The sequence below is a fragment of the Corvus kubaryi genome, unplaced genomic scaffold, assembly GCF_017639235.1.
Source record: "Corvus kubaryi isolate FWS band 111438036 unplaced genomic scaffold, C.kubaryi_AGA036_p1.0 split1-131, whole genome shotgun sequence".
NCBI lineage: Eukaryota > Metazoa > Chordata > Aves > Passeriformes > Corvidae > Corvus > Corvus kubaryi.
Window position 1 is genome coordinate 20,573,779 of NW_024582073.1, and position 25,766 is coordinate 20,599,544.

Below are 25,766 nucleotides of genomic sequence, written 5' to 3' on the forward strand. Positions count from 1 at the left end.
AGGGGTGGACCTTTCTATGGACAGCATCTCACAGGTCATCCACAGTTGTGAGACCTGTGCTGCAATCAAACAGGCCAAGCGGGTGAAGCCTCTGTGGTATGGTGGACGATGGTCAAAGTACAGGTATGGTGAAGCCTGGCAAGTTGACTACATCACCCTTCCCCAAACCCGCCAAGGCAAGCACTACGTGTTGACCATGGTTGAAGCAACCACTGGATGGCTGGAGACCTACCCTGTGCCTCATGCTACAGCCCGGAACACCATCCTGGGCCTGGAAAAGCAAGTCCTGTGGAGACATGGCACCCCTGATAGGATCGAATCAGACAACGGGACTCATTTTAAGAATAGCCTCATCAACACCTGGGCCAGAGAACATGGTATCGAATGGATATATCATATTCCTTATCATGCACCAGCTGCTGGAAAAGTTGAACGCTGCAATGGACTACTTAAAACTACCCTAAAGGCACTTGGTGGGGGGACCTTCAAAAATTGGGAAGTGAACTTAGCAAAGGCCACCTGGATAGTCAATACCCGAGGGTCCATCAATCGAGCTGGTCCTGCCGAGTCTGAACCCTTGCACACAGTGGATGGAGATAGAGTCCCTGTGGTACACCTGAGAGGTATTTTAGGAAAGACTGTTTGGATTAATCCCACCTCAGGCAAAGACAAACCCATCCGTGGGATTGTCTTTGCTCAAGGACCTGGTTGCACTTGGTGGGTAATGCAGAAAGATGGGGAAACCCGTTGTGTACCACAAGGAGACCTAATCTTAGGTGAGAACGGTGTGTAGGTTTCACTGTGTATATATATATATATGTATATGTATGTGTGTTTTAGAGTTTAAGAAGGTATTGATTTGGGATAATGTAGATGGTAATAGAATAAGGGGTGGATAATGTCCTGGGTTGCAGTGTATTCTATTACCATCCTCAGGAGCCGTTGAAACCAGGTGGGGCAGTGTTTCCTTGCCTCCTCCCCCCAGACTATCTTTCTGTTAATTGCCCACCATTGTCCTGCCGCCTGACTCAGAGATAACTCCCTCCGGGCTATTCTCCTGTTAATGAGCCTAATCAACACTTGGCCTCATGACTCGTTACCCCATTGTGAGATGCTCCGCCCAGAGGGAGGAACCAAGCATCCCATCGTGGATATAATCTGAGGCTGAACACCAGAGACATGGGCTTCCCACTGGATTTCCAGAGGACAGGAGCTACACAGCCACCATTGGACTTCCTGAGGAAGAGCAGACTGTTTTACTACAGGATCACTGCTTCAGAGGACTGCAGCCACCATTCCACCAGACTGCTATCACCACCCTGCCTAACAGGGTGTCAGGTTGTACCTTGACTCTGTCAGTTTGACAGTGTTTTCTTCTACTTTTTTTTCCCCTTTTTCTTTAATTTCCATTAAATTGTTATTCTGACTTAGTGCCTCCCACTGGTTTGTTTTCAAACTAGTACACAGAATGATGGTGAGAAGAACTTTTAAGCCAAGTACTTTAATGTAACAATCAATTGCTATTCTTACTGTAGTTCTAAAGTTTATTTTTTCTGAAACACTTGAATAAATAGCAGTTTAAAGACATGCTGAAGAATTGCTCAAGTTTTTAAAAGCTTGTTAATATTGACCTTGAGTAGAGATTTCATCTTAATTTTTATCCTGCTGAAGTCTGGAAGAAATTTTAAAATGTTGGTTTGCAGTTAACTGGTCATGTAGGGATATCCATTCTAATGAAATGTTGAGTAAAAAAACCTAATGTTTAGGACTGGAGAATATTTATATAAAAGTCCTCTGATGAAAATAAGAAATTTTATCCTTAAATTACTGCCTCAAATTTTAAGTAAAAACAGCTGATCTGTCAAAATTAAATAACTTGATGTTTAGTTTTGTTGTTGTTGTTTGTAATTCCTATCTGAAACACAGATCAGTTTGTTCATGTGCAATTTGAGATTTTTTTTTCTTTTTTTAAAACCTCCTAATTCTGACAGTCTAAATTATTTTGTATTTGAATAATGAAACTTGTCATTACTTGTCTTGTTACTGTCAGTAAAAAGACAGAAAGCAGTATATTTGAGACTCAGAAATTTATTAAATAAGAGTTTAGAAATTCATGTGTGTTACTTTTTACAAGGTGGATACTGTGAGCAAGGTTGGAATTGCTTATGGAGACTGATACATGTAAGACTTTTGAATAGGTGTATTTCCCAGGAATAATATTGAAATTACTTATGTGCCTGTCCATTGGTCTTAAATCCAAGCTTAATTAGCTCTTACCTGATGACTTTTCTGCTAAAATTTGCATTGCTCAATAGTGAGCAGGTCTGCAGCTGTGCTATTGCGGTTGCTATGGAGTGCAGTTAATTCACTGAACACTTGCAGTGTGACACGTGAAGCTGCACTCCAAGATGGTGCCAGAATTTCAGTTAAAGCAGTGTCTGTGTCCTTCTGATGAAATGTGTGAGGGCTTTTTAAGAATGAGGAGACAGCTTCCTGTGGATCTTACTTTCAGCGCTGATGAAACCAGTGCTCCAAGACTCTTTCCTTCTCCCAATGTAGGTGTCCACTTTGCCTAAGCTGTTCCACAGCACATCCTGAGACATTCCTAGTGTCTAATGCTGCTGATCTCCCAAGGCCTGTCATAATGGGGTTCAGGCAGTGTGGTCCATTCTGAACTAACTGAGCTCTCAAAGTCTTCTAACTGCCACATGAAACCGTGTGCAACATGTTAAAGCAAGAGGTAGTCTTGGTTGATAGATTCCGTGATGAATTTTGAAACAGAACTGCTCTAATGTATTTGACAAGAACACACATCCCACTGTTCTAAGAAATTACTGCTTGGGGGTGACATGGAAACATAATTGGTGAAACTTCATAACAGTAATTTCTTTTAAATGTAGTCAGGTGTGGGCATGCTAACAGCATAGAGCACTGGCTTTGCTTACTTTGAGTTACGACGGGGGAATAGAACTCTTCTGATACTTGTGTTATCATGCAGGAGCACACAGAGGAACAAGTGGGGCTCTAGTGAAAAATTTTTCCTAAAAATTTTAATGGTAATTTTATTCTCAAATGTGCCTTGCTTTCAGCACAGACTTGAGATGTGTCTAAAATAAGATTTTGTTGACATTTTCTTAGCATTTGTCATCTTTCTTACTCGAAGTGCAGAACTGTCAAACTTTCATAGAATCATAGAATCCTAGAATGGTTTGGGTTGGAAGGAACCTTAAAGATCATTTCGCTCCAACCTCCTGCCATGGGTAGGGACACCTCCCACTAGACCAGTTTCCTCACAGCCCCATCCAACCTGGCCTTGAACATTAGTAGGCGTGGGGCATCCATGCAGTTACTACAGTTCTGCACATAAAACTTATTTGTAGAAATAATCTCCTGATCAGGCCAAATGAATCAATTGGTTATGATTGCATATCTGAGCATGTTTTTATTGAGGGTTACTCTGGCCAACTATTGCTGTCTCCAGAGATTATGGTATCTGTGTGCCAGTTTAGACCAAGGCACTGTCACATCATCTGCCTTGCACTTTGCAATAGCGATAGGCAAGAACTGAGGGAAAAGGACTTCTGGAGTTTATAGCAAGAACTGTCTTTCTTTCTAAGCAGAATGGCACCTTAACTAGATGATTTAAAATTCATTTTAATCACTGATTTATTCCTGCTGTTCCCTGCTTCTCTAACATAACCTAATATTAATTAGGTAATACACACTGACCACGACACTGGGATACCGGAGAATCAGGTTGTAAACATTAGATGGTTTCGTAAGTGATTTAAATTACAGATCTATGTATAATTAGAAGTGACATGAACAAGAGTGTTAATGTAAAGATACGGGACAGCAGAAGAATGAATCAAGTTGTGTAAAAGCCATCTTAACAAATAGAAAGGTGAAGTGCATGTTGAAAAGTTTCAATTTATTAAAGTAAAAAAATGAAGTTAAGGTTCCAAAATAGCCTTAATGGTTCTTGAAGCATATATCCTGACTAGCTTAGTAGTAAGCATTTCTATGTGTCTGAGGATGATTGTTCAGAGTCCTTTACCAGAAAATGCCAAAAACACTTCAAAAATTAAATGAATGTTCTCTTTCTTTTGGTTTGTGTCCAGTTGTCCTTATGGAAAGGGATATACTAGCTGTTTCCAGAACATGCAGCATTATTTAGGAAAGAATTTTAAAAATAACTTCAGATACCATATAGGAAATGAAAGTCATTTGTCTTGCCAAGGTAGCCATCACAGAATAAATTAATTACAATAAATCAATTCCTTTTTCTTTATGACTTTGGCATTAAACAGATATTCATAGTTCCACATATCTGATTTGTCATGTTACTGAAACCACTTTGCTGTCTGTAATAGTAACATTAATTGAAGTTGACAAAGGTTTTAATTATTCCAATTTTTGTATGTGTTTTCTCAATATAGAAAATGTACATACTGAACTGGAGAAATTCCTTGTGGGAGCTTAGTCTACACAAAAGTTGCTTCATAACATTAAATATTTCCCGTAGTAGAGATGACTGTCTTGGAGGCTGAAAGTAGGTGTTCAGTGTGATTGAAAGTTATTTCACCTTGTATGTACTTCCCATGAAAATGGGGGCAAACTGGGGCAAGGCAGATCTGTCCTCACAGCAGCTTCTCTGATAAGCCTGGGACAGAAGGGAAGTTGGTGTATGCATTTCTTGGAGGGAGGAGCAGCACAGACTTTCAGGCACACAGGTGTGCCAGGAAAATGCCAGAGGAGCTGGTTACAGAGCTCTCCTGAATAATGCCTTGTGTTCCATCACAGAGCAGTGTTATTAGATTATAATTTTCCTTAATGTAGAGCAATAATTTTCACAAAAAATTTGAGATGGGGGTCCATTATGAATTCTTATCATACACAGAAGCAAACTTGAATGAACCTGACAGAGCACCTGCTGAGGAAAATTCAAGTGTCCTTTCTGCATTTCACTTGGTGCAGAAAAGAGCTTTTGCGTAATTGGTGGGAACTCACTTTAAAAGTTTCTGCCATTTCATTGATAATACAGATAAGAACATTTTAGCATGGGCAAGCTGAAGTACTGTGATTAAGTGAAATCTCACAGCAGCACTGCTTACATGGATAGCAAGTCTGTTGTGGCTTTGAAGTCAGCATGTTTGTTTATAAGTGATGAATAATAATCAGGAAGAATAGTTTCTAGTGAGGAATTATCCTTTCTTGGGGGATAACATCTATTTCAGTGTAGCCTGCTATGGGAGGGAGCTAAAAGAATTAAGTTTTAAATAACAGAAGTCAGATTAGCTGCTCTAGTAACCTACATTTAGGGATAGCATGTTTATTTGAAGTTAATTTGAGCTGGCAGATGATCTCTTTTATCTAGAATTAGTAAATAACACGTGCTATTTATTATCTCTCTCTCTCTTAGAAGGTGGTGTGTGATGTGGTGAATTACAGCTCTGAAATCTGAGCCTGATCCTAGCTATTTGCTAGATACGTAATTTACCTTTCCTAATGTTGTTTTAATACCAAAGACAGGATTAAGAGAGTTTCAAGGAAGTATTTTTATTTCCTTGTTGGAGAGCTATTGCTCTCATATTTCTTAAAATGGCTTGGATTTATGTGATATTAAGGCAGTTTGCTTGGAAATTAATATTCTGAGGTCACACATTTATTGAAGATTACTTTGGATCAACTATTCATGAGCCCCAAAAAGAGAAGTTAATAAATAGAATTTGTTTTTCTGACTGGTCCAGTATCTTTGTGATAAATCATTACATATTCAAATAAACAGATAAAGATTTGTGTTCTTGCTGCTAAAGGGTCAAAAACATTTACAAGTACATACTCTTAAGTGTTTCTTAGTGTCATCTACCTTACTATGATAATGCAAGGTGGAACCTTATTTTAATTCTTTGAACTCACCTGGATTGAACACCCCAGGGAAGCTGCTATTTTAATGGATTGAGATTTATTTATTCATATATTCACGTAGTGCTGATCTTGGGCCAAGATTATTTTTTAGTCTGTCTTGAGCACCTCTTGTGAGAGTACTTGTAATCAGATGAATTATACTGTGTCAGAATGTTAAAAAATGAAAACCTAGACTTTTAACTTTCTCTCATCATCCTACAAAATACAGAAATAGATGTGTGGTTGCGGTGAATCACATTTTGTGCCTTACTCAGTTCACGTGGCTTAACAGCTGATTCATATGGAAAAGCTATCTAATCCTGCACTTGGTGACCAGAGACATGCTAACAAAACAGTCTTGGTACAGTCAGAATACCATCTTCTCTGGAGAGCCCGATGGCCTGTAAAATCAATGATTTGAAACTATGAATATATTGATTTACTTTAATTTCTAGATTGTTTGAACTTGTATTTTGTGAAATACTCTGTCAATATTCTCTAGTTTATCCTGTTTCAGCAGGGGTTTGGACTAGACGATCTCCAGAGGTACTTTCCAACCTAAACTGTTGTGTATGTTTGGGAAAAGGATTTGTTTTGAAAGTGAAAGATAGAAAGCTCTCAAAACCCTAATAGCGAATGAGTGATTATTTTAATTGTTCAGGTAAAAGGAATTGTCATGCTTTTGCTTTTCAAAAAGATTGAAGAGGAGCAAGGACCTTTCTCCATACCTTACAGGCCTGAAGTAACAGGCCATATTTAGTAAATATTTACACTGCACAGTTCAAAGCTTCTGGAGGAAGCTTTTAACTTATGTTAGACTAGGAGTGAAAAACCTGAACCTGCCAAAAACCTAAGCCCAAACAACATCTCCCCAAAACAACACTTCCCTTGGAGTTGTACAGTCTGATGGAATTTTTCAGTTTCTGTGTATGTATTCATGGTCTGTTGGATGTGGAAATCTCATTCTAACTACTGGCTATCAGAATTTAATTTTCCTTTGTTTTGTCCAGAAGGCTTGGCTATTGCATATGTACAGATCTGCAGAACAAAGTATATGTTTGCATGGCATTTTTTTGTCGGAAATATGAGACCCATATAACCAGATATCATTACTGGGTGATGGGAAGAGGTGAAAGCTCAGTGAAAATGAAAAATTTACTGAACAGTCCTCTTCTCAGTTCTGTAGTATAACTATGTGAAATAATAACGGTGCTGTTTGCGATGAAATTCAGGAAAAACTTCTTAAATTTTCTGGATGGTGACTGTGCTATGCTTGTTTGTAACATTCAGAAGTAGCCTGCTAGCAGAGATGAATATCACTTAAGAATTCAGGTGATTTGCCAAGAATATGAGAGGAGCTAATGTTTCACAATTTCTTACTCAAAACTGTAAAAACATAGAAGCCAGTGCCCACTGTTAACATAGGCAACAGTTTTTAGTGAATTTCAGTTTGGTACACATAATACTGGGTTTTTCCATGGTTCATTTATAAATTTAACTGAATATTTTAAATTTAAAAAACATTTCAGAAGTAACTACACCTACTGTTTTAATATCTTCTGGGAACGTTTTCTGTAGCTATACAGAGGTGTGGATATACATATGAAAGCAATTGGATTGCTTCAGGCTAATGAGTTACCACTTGTCATCTCTGGCTGCTCTGCTTCCAAAGCAGAATGTGTTCAAAAGGTCTTTGATTTAAGATTTGATATTATATATATGTGTGAGCCTGTGTGTTTAGGGAGAAAAAAATCCAACCTCAAAAAAAAAAGTCAAAACTAACAAACATATTTACAAATATGTATAAAAATGTGAGTGAGCTTTGCTGTTTTGTTTTTTTTTATTAATTTGGTCTCATTCTTCATTATGCAGAACTGCATTAATTAGGCTCTGAATAGGGTCATGGTGGTCACTAAGGAAGACAGTGGCTATTGGAGTCCTGTAACTCCAGCAGTCAGATTGACTGTTCTTGTTCATGCTGGGTGAGTTCAGAAGCTTAATTTATCTGTTAGCACCATCACTCCTATGCCAGTAACATAACACCTATCCTTTATGTAATCCTTCCCTTGCTGTAGCCAGCTGATAAAAAGCCAAAAAGAACAACTTTTGGTGAAACTGGATGTATTTTGAAGCAGGGGAAGGAAAGAGAAAAATGTTAAAAACAGTACAATAGAATAAAATGTGCTTGGTGTGCAGGAAATATTGTTATGCAAAATGAAAAATATTAATTAAAAAATTATGTGCTGCCCTTTGTAATTTGAGTGAGAGAAACAGGTTAGTAGAAATCTGGGACAGACAATTTTGAGTTTTAAGCCTTTCATGATGGAATTACAAAAGCAATCATAATTGGGCACTAAAACTTCCATATTTCAAAATGTTTGTAAGATGCTGCAGTATTTGTATTGTATGGGGTCTGTCTTTAAATTTGAACATAAGCAAAGTGCTTCAACCAGATCACCTAGTTTTGTTAGCTAGTTGTGTCCTATTGAACCAAGCCAGTGCCTGGAACGTGTTATTTTCAGGCCATGGGGTCGTTACAGCTACAAGGCATTAAGGTAAACAATAAAAAAAGCAACTGAATCTCATATTCCACTAACACCAGTGTCATATTTGAAGTAACTGCCATGGGATTTGTTACATTAAGTCTGCAGCACGTTTTCATGTGCTGCAGTAAGAAGTTGAGCAGGGGATCTCCAGAGACCTGGTGTTCTGCACAGTGGGTCCCACCCCCCTTGTTTTAAAGTGAGCGCTGTCTCCTTCAGCGCCATGCAGGACAGCGGGCAGCGCGTCAGCTGACTCAAGTATTAGTTTCATGGTACAGGAGGAAATGAAGTGTTTGATTCCAAAAGTTTTCACTTCTTCGGTGCAATGGTAAGCATATTGTTGCTGGTTTGGGGGCATTTTTTTAGCATGATGCTATAATTAAGTTAAGGAAGTGAATCTGTATTCCTTGGAGTGTTTGCTACAGGTGTCTGTTTGATTAGACAGTTTTGGAAGTTAAGGAAAACCAAGGCCAGCTCCTCCTCTGTTGACCTTTTGGGGGTAGGAGGGGGGGAGTCAAGAGTGGCATATTAATGGATAAATTAAGTGGCATATATGTGGCAAATTATTACAACTACATAGCTTCATTCATATTACTGTCTTGCTTGGTTCTTGCTAAATGATTTAATTTATGCTGGTAAATTTACTGATACAGAAGATGCCTTCTGAAGTTTGATATTGCTAAGTCATCCTCAGTTAAGTATGTGGCATAAAGGTTTATATTTAGCAGTTCAGTGCAGCAATACAGTTAGGAATAGAAAATTGCTTTCTTTCTCACTTGGCTGCAAATAATTAAAGTTTAGAGTTAGCATATAAATCATTGCTTCAGTGTATGATTTTTCGAGAGTGTTTTTTGTGACAGTGAATTAAACAAGCTAGTCTGACTGTATAAATTAGTATTCTCTTTTTCATAATATTTTCTTGTTCTTTAGCAACATATATTCACATTTCTCAGCAATTTCTGGACAGTAATCAGGAGAGATAAGAAACTCTTAGATCTTGGAAAAATTGAATCTTTATACCACCATGGTCACACAGCAAATCAAACTCTTTTCTGTGCTTTTCTGTAACTTGATATTTGATCGGCGTTGCCTTCGGAGAGAAAACATGTCCCATAACTATATGCACAAATAAGATCATGTTAAATTCAGAAGATGAGATCATTTTCTTGGGGGTTTGTGTAAGTTTCTCCAAGTGTAATTGGAACTAGATTTCCAACAATGGTGGAGTTGATATTGAGGAAACTGTGCACAGGATACAGTAAGCTGCATGATCCTCCCTCATTACCGCTCCCAGCTGCAGGGTGATGTGCAGGGGACTTCTTGTATCCTCCCCACGAGTGCCAGATTGCTGTGTTTAGCTGTGATTCTAGCTCTGTTTGCTGTTATGGAAAGTGTGAAGTACAATTCCTGAGCATCGAATTAACAAGAACACAAGTACCCATACAGTACCCACCTCACCTAGTTTTCCTTCGAACAGGAATGGTCATTTCAGGCTGTAGATTGGTGTTTAATATTTTGCTGATGGGAATTCAACTTTTTTCCATTGGAATATCATGGGGTTTTCCTCTATGGGTAATATATTGGACTGGTTTTTGTGTATGTTTATTTTCAGTATTTCGGTATTTATGTAGAGGAATAAAGGAGGAAAATAGAGGCTTATAGGGAATATGAAGTAGGTGTTTATTTTTTCCTCTGCTCTCCTGTGTTGTTGAGCTAGTAACACATTGTTTAAAAAGAAAAAAATTACCTGGTTATGGTAAATTGGCAAGATTGTGGGCTGGGTTTTGCATATAGATACTGTGGAAGCATTTTCCTCTCCCTCTCTGCCACATATGTGTGTACGCCTTCCTACTGTTCTCCTTTCCACCTTCATGCCTGATTTTCTGTATCATTTTAGCAGTCCCTTCCCACAGGTATAAACTGTGCAGCCAAAAGGATCAGGCTTAACTTTTTGAAATGCATCTTAGTATTCAGTGGGTGATTGAACTTCTATCCTGAGACTCCTGGCTAAATCTGCAGCAATACCATGCAGTAAATGTGACATGCAGTGTTTGCAAAGCCTTGGATATCCTGTAATGCAACAATGTGACTTGTAGTTTGAAACCTCTCTGTGAATGTATCTTCATGTTTCATGGAATCATTTTGACCTCTAATTACATATTTATAGGATTGGATTTATACCTATAAATAATTTTGTTGATTTTTCATATCTAGTTACTGTGCAAAAAGAACAATATGTCTGCTGAGATACGTGTACTGTATTGATATATTTCTATGAATTCTTTTTAGTAAGTTATATTTTCTATTTTTTTCTTTTTTTTTCCCCGTGTGGTTTTGTCGTCGTGCAGAGCTCTGGGATTGAAACATTAGTGGAGGAGCTTTGCTCCAAACTGAAAGACCTTCAGAGTAAGCAAGGTGAGGAAAAAAATGTTAAAACTTCCGAGGCCATGCATTGTATTTATCAACTGTGCAACATTCTGAGACAGGGGTGGGTGTGGGGGAGTAGGCTGTTATTTCAGTAACTTTTAGTACAGGCCATGCAATTTTAAAGTATGTTTGAATAATTTCATTCAAACAATTTAAGCAATTTTGTGCTGATATGCTTTGTTTACCTTAGAAATAGCCACTTACAAATGGAGTTTTGTTCATGAAAAGCTGTAACTGTTCATAGCCAGCTATGCCTGCTTTTTTAGTAAATATTCCAAATTCAGCATCCCCCTCCCTACCAAAAGTAATGAAAATAAAGTAGACTTGATTCTGTTCCTTTTGTGTATTGATGCTTGCAAAGAGTAGATATGCCTCAAAATAATTATGTGGAAACTATTCCTCTGAAAAGCATCCAAAACAGCCATCACTACTTAAAATTTCTGGGCTATAGGGGAATAATAATGGGCGCTTTATGACATCAAGCTTAGGGGAGGGAGCATAATGTAAACTTGTGTTATCTCCAGTGGAAGTTCATCACACATAAATGTTTGTTCAGGGACACAGTAGCAGCCTTGGACACTTGAAGTGAAATTAATATGCTTATTGTGTAGTATAAGTAGCTGTAAATAAGAGATAAACATTTACCTGCTTAAAGCATGATTTTACCTGTTTCCATTCCCTTTTTTTTGTTTTTAAACTGTAATCATTAGTCAGCTCTTAGTATTTCATAATGCTGTGAACTTCTTCCTGAGCCAAGGTGATGTTGAGCATTTATTTTGAAAAAAATAAATTTAAAAAAATAGTATGTCTCACTTTTTTATATTTTAAAGGTTTTAATATAAAGAATTAGAAAATTTTCAGAGTCACCTCTCACACAGGAAATACGCCTTTACATCCACTCAAAGCTCAGCAACTACTGGAAGGGTATTTCCTTTTAGTGAAACACATGAGAAGTTAGATGTGGCCAATGATAAAAACAGTTAAATAGTTGATTTTTTTAAGAAATATTTTTTGTGTCTGTAGCAGTGCAAGAATGAGATAAGGGTTTGGATATGAAACAATTAAACATTCAGCAGGAATTCTCCTTGTGGGGCATTGCTATCCATGTGGTTGCATGGAGCTGCTGGCCAGTCACGTTTGGTCAGATTTGCAGGACTGGACAACTGTGAAAAACTTGAATCTTGGGTGGTAATTTGTAATTTCTTTGTTATTTATAGTGTTTTATGGAAATTTTACTACTATTACAGTTATACATCCTGGTGTTTTTTGTTAAATACTGTTACAAAGTACACTGGCTTTTTTGAATTTTTCTGTTAAGCGTTTGGAATTTTCTTCCAAAACAGAGGAGAAGATTCACAAAAAGTTAGAAGGCTCTTTGACTCCTGAGACTGATTTATCTCCCACAGCAAAGGATCAAGTAGAAATGTATGCATTTTTTTTCTTATTGTTATCTGAGACGCTTTTCTATTTTTGCTCCCATATTTTAACATGGTGAAGTTAACTTAGTGGGGAATCTGGAGTTTTGTGGAAATTAAGAAATACATTTATTTTCCTGCCATCTTCTTTTGTTAATCTTGTATATTTAAATATAAGCACTTGGTACCATGGGCTAGTTTAATTTCTGTTGAAGTCCTGACTGCTTTCGTTTGACTATATACAGAACTCAAACCGTACTTTATTTTAGTTTCCTGAAGACTAAGTCAACCAGACAAAAACCTTTAAGACAGCATTAATTGACATGTAGATTTGCAGGGAGGGAATCAGCTGTTTCCTGGATTCAGAACTCACTGCTTTCTATTGCATAAATGGCAAAAGAAATCTCTTAGAACCTTTAAACTCTTGATAACCAAAGTGATCTCCTAGTTACCAAGTACCTGAGTCCAGTGTTACTGAACTACCCAGGAGTTTTATCATTGACCTCTCTTGGAGATACAGCTGCTTCTGTATCTCTTAATAGTAGCAACAGCCTAGTAGAATTGTTACTAAATGGATGATCCATCTTCAGGGAACTAATTGGGCTTATGTGCATTTAACTTAATGGAGTCCAAATTTTTTTAATAGGTTTTCATTGAAATATATGTGATTCAGTATAAATCTCTCTACCACCAAACACATGCTACTTTAAATGTTGCAGAAAACCATATTTTAATCTTGTACCTCTTGCATAAAGCTGTTAAGCACCTTAAACTACTCAAAACCTAATCTTTTTTTAATAACTTTTCCTTAATAACTGGACGATCAAACTGCAGAATTTAACAGATAGTGTCTCATTTCATAAACAAGAATTTTAAAAACTGAAATTCAGGACTGAACTAACTGAAATTCAGGACTTCCTCATTTATAATCTAAATCAAACACTTAAGAAGACTGTAGTGAATTGCCACATTATCTAATAAACCTGGAACCACTGCTGTAAGCATCCACAATTTCTCTCTACAGTGATATTTAGCAGCCTCTGAAAAGGGAATTGTTTAACTTGTATGCAGTATATTGCTAAACATATATTAATATAAGCACTTTCAAAACTCATTTTCATTTTCCCTTTGATAGCATTCAAATAGAGCAATGAGTGGCATGTGCATATGTAGTGCAAACTAGATTTTTAGCAATTAGACAGGTAGTGCTTTGCTGTGTTTTTAGTAATACTTTAGTAATACTCTTAATGCTTATCTGAAGCTCTATCATCCAAATGTCTCTTTTGTTTTGCTTTCAGGTACTATGAAGCATTTCCTCCTCTTTCTGAAAAGCCAGTTTGCCTGCAGGAAATTATGACTGTATGGAATAAATCCAAAGTATGCTCTTACTCTAGCTCCTCATCTTCATCCACTGTTCCACCAACTAGCACGGATACATCTTCTCCAAAGGACTGCAACAGTGAAAGTGAAGTAACTAAAGACAGAAGTAATAAAGTATCTGCCACTGTACAGGAAAGAACCCAGCAGAAGAAGAGTAAAAACGAGAAAGAAAACAAGTTTAGTAACAACACTGTTGAAGAGAAGCCTGTTTTGTACAAAAAGCAAGTCCGACATAAGTCTGAGGGAAAGATGCGTCCCCGCTCCTGGTCGTCCGGATCCAGTGAGGCTGGCTCAAGTTCTAGTGGTAATCAAGGTGAATACAAGGCATCAATGAAATGTATTAAAGTAAGACACAAAACAAGAGAGGTTCGGAATAAAAAAGGGCGTAATGGGCAGAGCAGGCTGTCAGTGAAATCCAGTGAAAAGGCTGATAGAAAAGTCCACAGTGGAAGCAGCAGCAGCAGCAGCAGCAGCGGGTCCATCAAACAACTGTGCAAAAGAGGTAAAAGGCCATTAAAAGAAATTGGAAGAAAAGAAGCTGGCGGTAGTGATGGAAAAGATTTATATTTAGACAGTAGAAATGAAAAGGAATATAAAGAAGAGCCCTTGTGGTATACTGAGCCGATTACGGAGTACTTTGTTCCTCTTAGCAGAAAAAGCAAGCTGGAGACTACATACCGCAACAGAGAAGATATATGTGGAGTAACATCAGAGGCTGTAGAAGAGTTGTCTGAATCAGTGCATGGTCTTTGTATTAGCAACAATAATATTCATAAAACATACCTCGCAGCAGGTACTTTCATCGATGGTCACTTTGTAGAAATGCCTGCAGTTCTAAATGAGGATATTGACCTCGCTGGGACCTCAATATGTTCTCAACCAGAGGACAACAAATATTTAGATGATGTTCATCTGTCCGAACTAACGCACTTCTATGAAGTGGATATTGATCAATCCATGTTGGATCCTGGTGCCTCAGATACGATGCAAGGGGAGAGTCGGATTTTAAATATGATTCGACAGAAGAGTAAAGAAAAAACTGATTTTGAGGCAGAATGTTGCATAGTGTTAGATGGAATGGAGTTGCAAGGGGAAAGTGCAATATGGACTGATTCGACCAGCTCTGTTGGTGCTGAAGGGTGGTTCTTGCAAGATCTTAGTAATTTAGCTCAATTTTGGGAGTGCTGTTCATCTTCTAGTTCTGGTGATGCAGATGGGGAAAGTTTTGGAGGAGATTCTCCGATTAGATTCTCCCCCATCCTAGACAGCACAATGCTTAATTCACACATGCTTGCTGGCAATCAAGAGCTCTTTTCAGATATTAATGAAGGGTCTGGTATAAACTCTTGTTTTTCAGTGTTTGAAGTGCAATGCAGTAACTCTGTTTTACCATTTTCTTTTGAAACACTCAACTTGGGAAATGAAAATGCAGATTCTAGTAGCACTGCTAATATTCTTGGGAAAACACAGTCTAGATTGCTAATATGGACCAAAAATAGTGCCTTTGATGAAAATGAACACTGTTCTAATCTTTCAACAAGAACCTGTAGTCCATGGTCACACTCGGAAGAAACACGTTCAGACAATGAGACTATAAATATTCCATATGAAGAATCCACACAATTTAATGCAGAAGATATTAATTATGTAGTTCCTAGAGTGTCTTCGAATTATGTAGATGAAGAAATTCTAGATTTTCTGCCAGAAGAAACCTGCCAGCAACAAGCTAGAGGTTTAGGAGAAATGCCCACTTTGATTTTCAAAAAGAAATCTAAGCTAGAATCTGTCTGTGGTATTCAGCTAGAACAAAAAGCAGAAAGTAAAGACTATGAAACTACACAAGGGTGTAGGGAAAGCAGTCCACATGGAGATGGCTACAGCTCAGGGGTTATTAAAGATATTTGGACAAATATGACAGACAGAAATTCTGCAGCGATGGTAGAAATAGAAGGAATAGAAGATGAATTGTTTTCAACAGATGTAAATAACTATTGCTGCTGTTTGGATACAGAAGCAAAAGTTGAAACCCTCCAGGAACCCAATAAAGCAGTGCAAAGATCAGAGTATCACCTTTGGGAAGGTCAAAAGGAGAATGTAGAGAAGAGAGCCTTTGTCTCAAATGATTTATCAAAAGTAGATGGTGGTGACTATACCACACCATCAAAACCCTGGGATGTTAACCAGGATAAAGAAAACTCATTTATACTTGGTGGTGTGTATGGGGAGCTCAAAACATTTAACAGTGATGGAGAATGGGCAGTGGTGCCACCTGGTCACTCAAAGGGGAGCTTACTGCAGTGTGCAGCTTCTGATGTGGTGACAATAGCTGGTACAGATGTTTTTATGACTCCAGGTAATAGCTTTGCTCCTGGCCACAGGCAATTATGGAGGCCGTTTGTATCATTTGAGCAGAATGAGCAATCAAAGAGTGGAGATAATGGATTAAATAAGGGTTTTTCTTTTATCTTCCATGAAGACTTACTGGGAGCTTGTGGTAATTTTCAAGTCGAAGAACCAGGGCTTGAATACTCATTCTCTTCCTTTGACCTGAACAATCCATTTTCACAAGTTCTTCATGTAGAGTGTTCATTTGAGCCAGAAGGAATTGCATCTTTCAGCCCTAGTTTTAAACCTAAGTCGATTCTGTGCTCTGATTCAGACAGTGAGGTTTTACACCCCAGGATATGTGGTGTTGATCGAACGCAGTACAGGGCTATACGGATTTCTCCGAGGACTCACTTTCGCCCAATTTCTGCATCTGAACTTTCTCCAGGTGGTGGAAGCGAGTCAGAATTTGAGTCAGAAAAAGATGAGGGAGGTATTGCTGTTCCTCCTCAAGTAGATGTATTTGAGGATCCACAAGCAGATCTCAAACCTCTGGAAGAAGATGCAGAAAAAGAAGGGCATTATTATGGAAAATCAGAGCTTGAATCTGGAAAATTCCTTCCCAGATTAAAAAAGTCTGGAATGGAGAAGAGTGCACAGACATCACTGGATTCCCAAGAAGAGTCGGCCGGGATGTTGCCAGTAGGAAACCAAGATCCCTGCTTAGAATGCAGTATGAAAGAATCTCTAGAAGGGAGAGTGGTGGAGAGCTCTAAAGTAAACTGCAGAATAGTGGAGCCACGTGAGGAGACTGGCAGGTTTTGCAGTTGTAAAGCAGGGTGTCATTTCCCCACGTATGAGGATAATCCTGTTTCTTCAGGAGAGCATGAAGAGGTATGTGGATATATAAAATTACAGAATTTGCAGCTGGCAGCTGATAACCAGCAGTTTGTCATGTGACAGTTTAGAGTAAATGTTTGTGATTGTATAGATCTCTAGAAAATACAGTTTTGTAGAGAAACTGGAGGTTCCATCTGAACATAAGAATAAACTTGCTTATTGTAAGGGTGACCGAGTGCTGGCGCTGGTTGCCCAGGAAGGTTGTAGAGTCTCCATCCTTGGAGATTTCAAAAGACATCTGGACAAGGTCCTGGGCAGCCTGCTCTACTGGGCCCAGCTTGAGCAGGGGGAGTTGGACATGATGACCTCCAGAGTTCCTTTTGAACCTCAGTCGTTCTGTGATTCTGTGAAAAATAAACCATCTTCAGGTATTTTGGTGTCATCTTGCATACCTTTAGAAATATATGCATGTGTACACTCATGTGGCTTTAAAATCTGTTTACCTTAGGTTTTTAGGTTATCTGATTTACATATAAAATGTTAAAATGTGCATAAATTTTGAGTAATGAAATATTACTGATTTTAATTCAAACATATTTTAAAATTCTGAAGAAAAAGATCTGAAGCCAGTCTTTTGAATATAGTTACTTCCAAGTAGAAGAATTTGGAGTTGAACTACTGGATGTAAACTTCAGCAAAGAAAGGCTTGTAAAAAGGCTTAATTGTCTGGAAATTAAAGCATCCTGTTGTCAGCATAGAGCCAAAAAGAAATAAAATGTGGATGCAAAATATCCATCACTACCACAGTACTATAAGAAAGACTCAGCATAAATATGGGTTAAGATCAGAGTTTTCTTTCCAGTAATTTTAGCCATAAGTTAAGTAATAATCAAGGTAAAAAATCCATTCTAGCCAAAAATACCCTGAGTTTTTCTTGCTGTGAGCTCCCTCTGCTCTTGAGTAGAAACATGTAACTATCAAAATCAATTAGATGTGTGGCCAGCCCAGAGATATTGTCTGGATAGGTATAAGTTACATCTTACATTTTCTTTTGCTTACATCTTACATTTTCTTTTCCTCTTCAGCCTCCTCTTGCACATACTCAGCAGTTGTAATATTTACATTTGGAGGAAGTTTTTCCACTTTCAACTGAAGAGTTGCACCCAGCTTGTGTTGTGCAATTGCGTATTTCTCAATTATAAGTTTGAAACACTAACTCATATACAGGCAAGCTAACCTTTCTCTTGCTAAAACTGAAGCTCACCTTTTTGTTGAACAAAATCAGACTTTGTTATTTTCCTTCTTCCTTATTTGCTTCTTCTCTCATCCTCCTTTAAATTAATTGCTTCTTTTCCCAGCATCAGTAAGTTGATATCTCCTGCTTGCACAAGAGAATCAAGTTTGTGGCTTTTCCAGACCCTTTCTAGACATCTTGCTTCCTCCTGCTCTGTTAAGTTAACAGAGATGAAGTGGCTTCAAAAATCTTTACTGGGGTCTAGGAAGTTTCTGTGTTTGTGCCAGGCCTTGCAGAAGGAGTCATCAAAAAAAATTAATAGACTGTAAGTCAGAACAGATTCTGTAATTGCCTTTTAGTAGGAGTTGGGGAAATCTAACTTCATCATGCAGTAGGGAACAATGAACAAACAAATGATTATACAGTTATATGTGACAGCAAGAGCCTGAAGTTCCTTCCAGCCCTTTTCAGATCTTCTTTCTGGATGTGTAGTGCCTTGTGAGGCTGCTTATTCACTTCAACCACTTATCCATTCAAGAAACTAGTAAATGGCTGGTGTAAGTTTACAGTGGTACCATAGTTTATGGTAGCTCTGGGGCTTTTGGTCGTGAACAGTGCTCAGAAAGCTCTGGTATTTTATCTTATTTAAGTTCCTTAGTGCAAGAGGAAAACCTACTGCTTCCCTTGCTCAGGTCACATGATTTTGTAGGCATTTTCATAGCTTCAAAGTGATAAACCACTGAGAAGTACAAAGGGCCAACAACCCTCTCAGCAGTCTAGACTCCAGTTTGGTTTGCAATTAAGCTCTTCCTGGGGGGCCTGGGGAGCTTGATTACCCCCTAAGCTCAGACAGCCTGGGTTAACTCATCCCCCTGTATCTACCGTGTCTCAAGAAGGTGTGAGCACACTCCAGGCTTTTCTAAGCACCAGTAGTTGGAGTCTGAAGGTAATTGGCTTTTTGGCACATTAAAAGTGTCTATAAAAGATGCGAGCCTTTTTTCGTTTTAAGAGTGGTATTACTTATTTTCACGAGCATTAAGCAAAATCAATATAAAATACCTAGAATTAGGACAGTCTAGGAGAAACTTTTCATGGACACCCCACACATACATGCATGGGGGAAAAGCAGGCACTATGGTCTGGACTGATTAGTATAGATCAATATTTGTAAAGATTTTTTTTTTTAATGAAACTTTCTGTGTTTCTATGCTTGACTTAGGACAGAAATTAAAGTCACTGTTTAACTCAGTCATCTAATGTAAAGTTTGAGTTGTGTTCTGAGGTACCTCCAACATTTTTGCATAAATAATGGATGTGAAAATACTAGTATAAACCACAGTGTAATAGTAACACATTCTGTTTTGCATCACTTAAACTGGAGTTATATATGTGCTGTGCAAACACACATCTCTGAATACCTCCTATTTATAAACAAGACTGTAGGAGAATCTGGTTCAGTTTCCTCCCTCTTACCTTCTATATTAGAGCACTTGTTTTAGAATTATAGTGTATTTTGCAGCAGGAATTTGCAAATAGCTCCTGCAGAACTTTTTCAAACATGAATGATATTTATATACCTAGCCATAAGATTAAAAAAAACTAAAATCAAACCAACAACAAAATGAAACCAACAAAATAATAATTTTTTTAAAAAGTCCAAACCAAACAACCTCAACAAAAAACCGCCAGCACTTTCCACCCAAACAACTACATAAAACCCCACAAACACAGCTCCCTTGCCCCCACCAAGGACAGTCCTTTTTCTTCCAAGTAAATGCTCCTACTGTTTAGCTGTGGAGTCATGGGTAAGTACCCAATGTGGACCAGTTAATGGCCTGTGAATAATATACCAACACTGCATCTCCTATCAACACATTTTATGCGGGCTCCAAACCAGCAGGTACGCTCTAAGAATGCTCGTACTGTTGGGTCCTTGAGATAGATAAAAGGGGTTTTAAGGTCTGAAGACACCTAAGGTTTTGGGGATGAGGAAATTTTACTGACAAAAACTGTGTTTGTGGATCTCATGACTGAATTGGCCATGAGATTTGGTGAGGTTCTGTGCTGGACTGGAGTAATGCAATGTAAGTGCATAACCCTTTTAGAAAGGGCTGTCAAGAGAGGAAGGGAAGCAGAGTGCTTTATAAACCTTGGTTCTGAGGTCAGCAATGTAGAAGATAAGCTGCCATAAATCCAGGTAGTGATAAGGGGGAGACAAAATTCGGAGAGGTCTGCTGCATGCCTTAAAATCAGGGGAATCAAGTGGAAAAAGAGCATGTAGAGTCATGCACATACAAAACAAAGGACTGACTGTAAAAGAGTGAGTAATTTGGGGGCTACCTAAGACAGGACTGATCCAGATAGTTCTTGGTAAGTGCTGATCAGGGCAGGTGATGAAAACACCTACAAAGACTCCTAAGCTCTAACCTTCTAATTAAGAAAACATATTTTGCAGAGATATTGAAGGGCTTGTATGAAAGGACTTAAAAAAGATGGAGTTCACAATAACAGTTTAAAAATCATGAGGAAAAAAACCAAGGTTTAAACAAAGCCAATAAAAAAGATTTGGTACACCTGAAAGTTCTAGAAGTAAATCAGAAACAGATGACAGAAAGATATTTGAGAAACAGAACTAACAAGCTTGGAAAGCTAGGATAATGTGATATCCAAGGTATTGATTAGTGCATCTATTGTCATTGCTAAATGAAAAGACAGGTATTACATTGTTGCAGCTAGTCATAGCAATATTCACCCAAGTATCATGAAAAGCAGCAACTAATTTGGGAAAAGCCTACTAGAATACTTGTTTGAGAGCACATGGAAGATAGAAAATATGTAAAAAGCATATCATGTTTTTAAAGACAAAAATGGAACTCAGGGAAAATGGAACCAATGACCCTCTTAAATTCCATAAAGAAATACTCTAAATTGTAAGTGGCCCAAATGCATGGGTAACATAGAAAGTTTCCAATTATTAGTTTAGGAGAAAGATTGCACTCTCAGAATAACAGCCAGTGGCTTACTGAAGGACAACAGAGATGAGTATTTCTTCTAGTGTGTGGCATGTTTATGAAAATCCCTGATGATAAGAAACTGGGAAAGTCTGCAGTCCTGGAAGACAGGATTAGAATCAAAAGGTTGTTTAAGTGGAGCAGTGTCTGAAATGTAAAATGTAATCCTGCAGGGGCAACTGAAATTTCTACAGAAAATAATAACTCTCTTTACAAACACAGTGGGAGGAGTGACAGGTGAGGCAGTTATGTGAAACAGAAAAGCATCTTCAAATAGATCATAGTTGAGTGTAAATCAGGAATGACACACTGCAAAAGACAGCAAGATTGAGATCCATGAACAGGAACGCTCTCCTGTAAGAGGGGAGTTGCTCTGCTAGAGTATTGGGCTCTGTGTATCAGGAAAGGTGTCTTGATGAGAGAACATCAAGTTCACTACTTACAAAAACAGAGTGAAGGAACTGGGGGTGTTTTATCTCAAATAAGAGAGACTTGGAGCAAAGGCAGCAGTTTTGCAGAAGCCATATTCATAGTTAGAGGAGATAAGGGAAAAGCTGTGTTGTTCTGTAGTCTCTGGTAAACACAAAGGAACTGGATGTGATGACCTTAAATCACAGTAAGGGAAGTTGGAGAGTAAGAATTCTAACCAGACAATGAGCATACTGTAAGGCTCAATTATTTTTTAGGGAAGCAGTGGAAATTCTGCCTTGATGAGGCTGAATGTAGGAATGATGCATTGTAGTTGAATCCAGCTTTGTGCAAGAGTAGAGGCTAGATTATCTAATAGAGTCCCTTGCACGTATATTTTCAGTGAAATTCAACAATGAGGTTACTGCCAAATAGGTTTTAAGAATATGAAGTCTCGACTCGGCTCCCTTTGTTCATTTGTGACTGGCTTCTTGAGCCAAGTGTATCTTCACTGGGTGGCTGATGAACTAAAATTAGGACCTGATCTTTTGGAATGGGACTCAGTGGGTTCATTGCTGCTTTGACTTCTGAATTATTCATGTGTTGTATTCTTCCTGATAGTAAGGGGTTGCAGAGCAGGTTCAAATAAATGTGCTTACAGATTAATATGATTTTTTCTGTCAGTTGTAACAATTCTGATAATATTCATTCAGACCATACTGAGGCTTTAGTGCTTATTCTGTTCACATTCTGCAAGCCTCTTGTCACCCTTGTCAGCCGAAGCAGTACAGCTAGTCAGTGATGGTGTTTCCAAATTAGTATCTAATAGTCTAGGAGAAGCCTCAGTTACCCTGTGCCTAGCTGTAAAAACAGAAAGGAAACCCAGCAGTCTTCCCTCTGACCAGCAGCAAAACTGGGAGTGAAACAGCACTGCAGCTGGTTTTGCCCTGCTATGAGTTCAACTTAAGAATAAAGTAAAATAAATATGAATAGTTTCAGAAAGGAGAGACTTCCAGTCACAATATTTAATACCAGAACTATTCTAAATAACAGCTATTTAGATGGTTAGCTGGACAACTTAACACTTTTCATAAAACACTGGAAGTATATATGAGTGTGTGTGAGAGAGAGGAGGAGAAGGAGACATAAATTGAAAATCGTGTTTTAAAAGGGAAAAATTGCCAGCAAAGGAAGGTAGACTCTTGGTGCTATTCTGGAGTTGGTATTTTGTATTTACTGATTGGGAGTGTCTCTTGAATTCACAAAAAATTTCACAATGTGAGACTGTGCATTTCTAGGAAACACTTAAGCAACTGTAGGAAAAAACTCTTCTTCCACAGATGTGTAAAATGGACATCAGAAGTGCCCTCTATCCCCTCCCAAACAAAAACTCTGCACTGAGCTGGGAGCTCTTTGACCTGCTCCAGCTCTCCAGGTATCGGGGCTGTGACGGAAGCATAGAGGGGCTGAAGCAGCCAGTGTCAGTTCAGTCACAGAGCCATCCCAGAGCAGGTGCTGGGCTCTGCTGGTGCCTCAGCCCAGGAAGGAAGGCTGCTGCACTTGTTATGCCCTGCCAGGCTCAAGCTGGCTTTGCTTGTAACCTGCTGGGGTTCATCCAGCTTATCCCGTGTGCAGGTGTGACAGCAGCAGTAGCAGAGACTTTGAAGTTAATAAAGCATTGTGCCTGTAGAGTTAGATACCTCTATCTATAATCAGCACAGAGTGAGGCTTTCAGGATTGAATATATTTGTAAATGTACATATTTCTTATGAAGTCCTGCTTATACTCTTGAGCTACTGTGCTTTTTTTATTTTTCTTTTTTTTTTTCTAATGTTAAAAGAGACACCTACCAATGGCTTAAGTTTCTAAGAACTCCATTTTCTGGAATTAAAAGTTCGAATTTTTGGAGGGTGGTTCCAAAAAGACTGTTTCTCAGTCTTATGACAGGAAACCAGCACAGATAAGTTCAAATAAGTTGAATCTAGGACATGTTTCTAAATACAGTGCTCTTGAGTCATTCCTTTCGTTTGAGAGGGGCTTCTCTTTATTAAGGAATAAGTGTTTGTAAGTTTAAGTTCTATGGGTGTGTAGTTCTACAGTAGCTTAAGGATGAACAAAAGGATGCTCATTAATCTTCCATGTTTAAACATTCTCAAGTTTACAGAGGAGGAAGCTGGCTAGAAAGTCAGTGTTGAAGCTCATTTGTTAGTGTTTGTTGTAGGCAGTTGCACTATAGTTTGTTTTTTATAGCTATAGAGGATGTTACAAGCTGGCATTGTCTTTTGAAGGCTAATGGGGTTACCTCAGGTACAGCCATGGAACTGAGGACATGTCTGTTGTGACAAGCCCTTGGTATTTTAGCCGTGTCTGTCAATTCTGTAAGGAAAGGCCTCTGGTAAAGTTAAACTAGCATTAAAATACGGGGGAAGGGAGAGTATTTTGGCAATCTTAGTGATTAGATTACTTCTAGCACAAATACAAATCATTGATCATCCTCATAACCACTTCTTCTTCATGTTGACACAAAATTCTCTAATTTTGTGTTTTCCCATTGGGTAATGGTACTGCTAATTCATCCTTCCAAACTTCAAACATGAAATTTTGCCACTTTTTGTTCACTTTCTTTTCTGTTTTGTTTTACACTGAACTATTTGTCAGTTGGCTAACATTTCACTAATACTTTCATCTATCGGGTAGCTCTCTCTAGATTATAAAGTGTAGGGCTGGAATTAATTTTTTTTTTCTGGATTTGTGTAACTCTGTATGGGCAAAGTCTGAGCCCCAGCATGGAATTCATATTGGCTGTAAGAGTTCAGAGAATGGATGTTCACTGTAGTTTGACAGTCATTTCCCATTAGTGTTGCAAGTCGAGCAGCGTGACCTGTAAGACTTGCGAAAATTCATTGTAATACCAGAGTTTCCTCCTTTACATGTAAGTATATTATTTATGGCATAATGAAGTGTGATTATTGTCTAAACACTTTCCTATATTGAATACTAATCTGCAGAGAATGAGTGGCAGCCAGGAAAAGCAATGCTGGTGGGAAAAGGCGCTCTATTCTCCCCTTTTTCCTGCATCACAGTGTGAAGGTAAGCACCTCTGCCTGTTAGAACTAACTTGCTGTTGCACCCATGTTAGAATGAAATGCTCCTTCTTATGGACTGGAATTGCAGATGAATTGGATTTACTGTCTGTATTTAAAAAACCCACACCAGTAAGCTTCCACAAAAAATTCTCTGATTTGAGAGAGAACTGGGATGCTTCAGTTGCACTTGTAGTAAACCTCTAGCATGATTCTAAGTTGGTTTTAAAAGAAAGTGGTTTTAAAATAGTCTCAACATTTATGGAAATTTACTTAATTCCAAAGCCTGCAATTAAGTAAACAGAAAATCTCTGATTCTGAAAACGCTTTATTACATTTTTTAATGTTTCATCCTGAAAAGTACTTATTAGATAGGTAATTCTATAAGAATGTGAAAACATGATGATTACCTTTTATGGGTGTGCATAAATAACATGCCAGTTATTCAGTGAATGTGTGGAATATCTCTGAGACTGGGAAGGAGAGGGATTTGTCACTTGGCCACTCCTTTCACACTGACCAGTCTGGGAATTTTTCTGTCCTGCACAGAGAGCAAGTCCAGTCTTAGTAGGCAGGCTGCTCATGACCAGAAGCAGGTGTGCTTCCAGCACTCCCAGGAATCTGTAGCATCTGACAACTGACTCAAGCCCAGGTTTTCAGTGGACTGGCAAGAATCCAGGCAGCTTTTTTTTGCCTGCATACCAATTCACCTTTTCTGGGGAGAAGGCAAGAAGCTAAATAAGAACATTCTGTATCCTGAGTTGACAGGATCTCTGGTGCTTTCTGTTGGTACAGGCTCAGGGTGAGAAAGTTTTGATCAGAGACCGGGTTCCTTAATAATCTGAAAGTAGATTAGCCAGTTACTATTTCTGAAGTGCACCTTTAAGTGCAACCAACTAAACTGGGTTCTTGGTTCTAAATCAGCCTTACTTTGGTGTTTAGGACAGGGTGACTTTTAAGAAGATCTTAACTTTTACTTCGCTTCCAAGTATAGAAATGTGCACAGTGCAAGAGCAGATTGGCGCTCAGAAGCTGCCATGTCAGAGAAAGCCGTCAGTCTTCCTTCCCGAGGCGGGGGTACTCGGTGTCCCTCGGCACGGCCGCGGAGCCCGGTGGCGGAGCCCGGTGGCGGTGGCCGGTGGCGGTGGCCGGTGGCGGTGGCCGGTGGCGGTGGCCGGTGGCGGTGGCCGGTG

At 38.6% G+C, this 25,766-nt stretch overlaps 1 protein-coding gene across 1 annotated transcript in view; it reads left to right on the top strand.

Annotated features, from left to right (window-relative positions):
• KIAA0232 (KIAA0232 ortholog) overlaps nt 1-25,766 on the top strand; it is a 71,882-nt gene that overhangs the window by 41,573 nt on the left and 4,543 nt on the right. The window contains exons 4-7 of the mRNA XM_042052931.1: nt 10,799-10,865; nt 12,221-12,302; nt 13,591-16,891; nt 24,499-24,580. Of these exons, the coding sequence (XP_041908865.1) occupies nt 10,799-10,865; nt 12,221-12,302; nt 13,591-16,891; nt 24,499-24,580 (3,532 nt within the window). The remainder of the gene's footprint in view (nt 1-10,798; nt 10,866-12,220; nt 12,303-13,590; nt 16,892-24,498; nt 24,581-25,766) is intronic.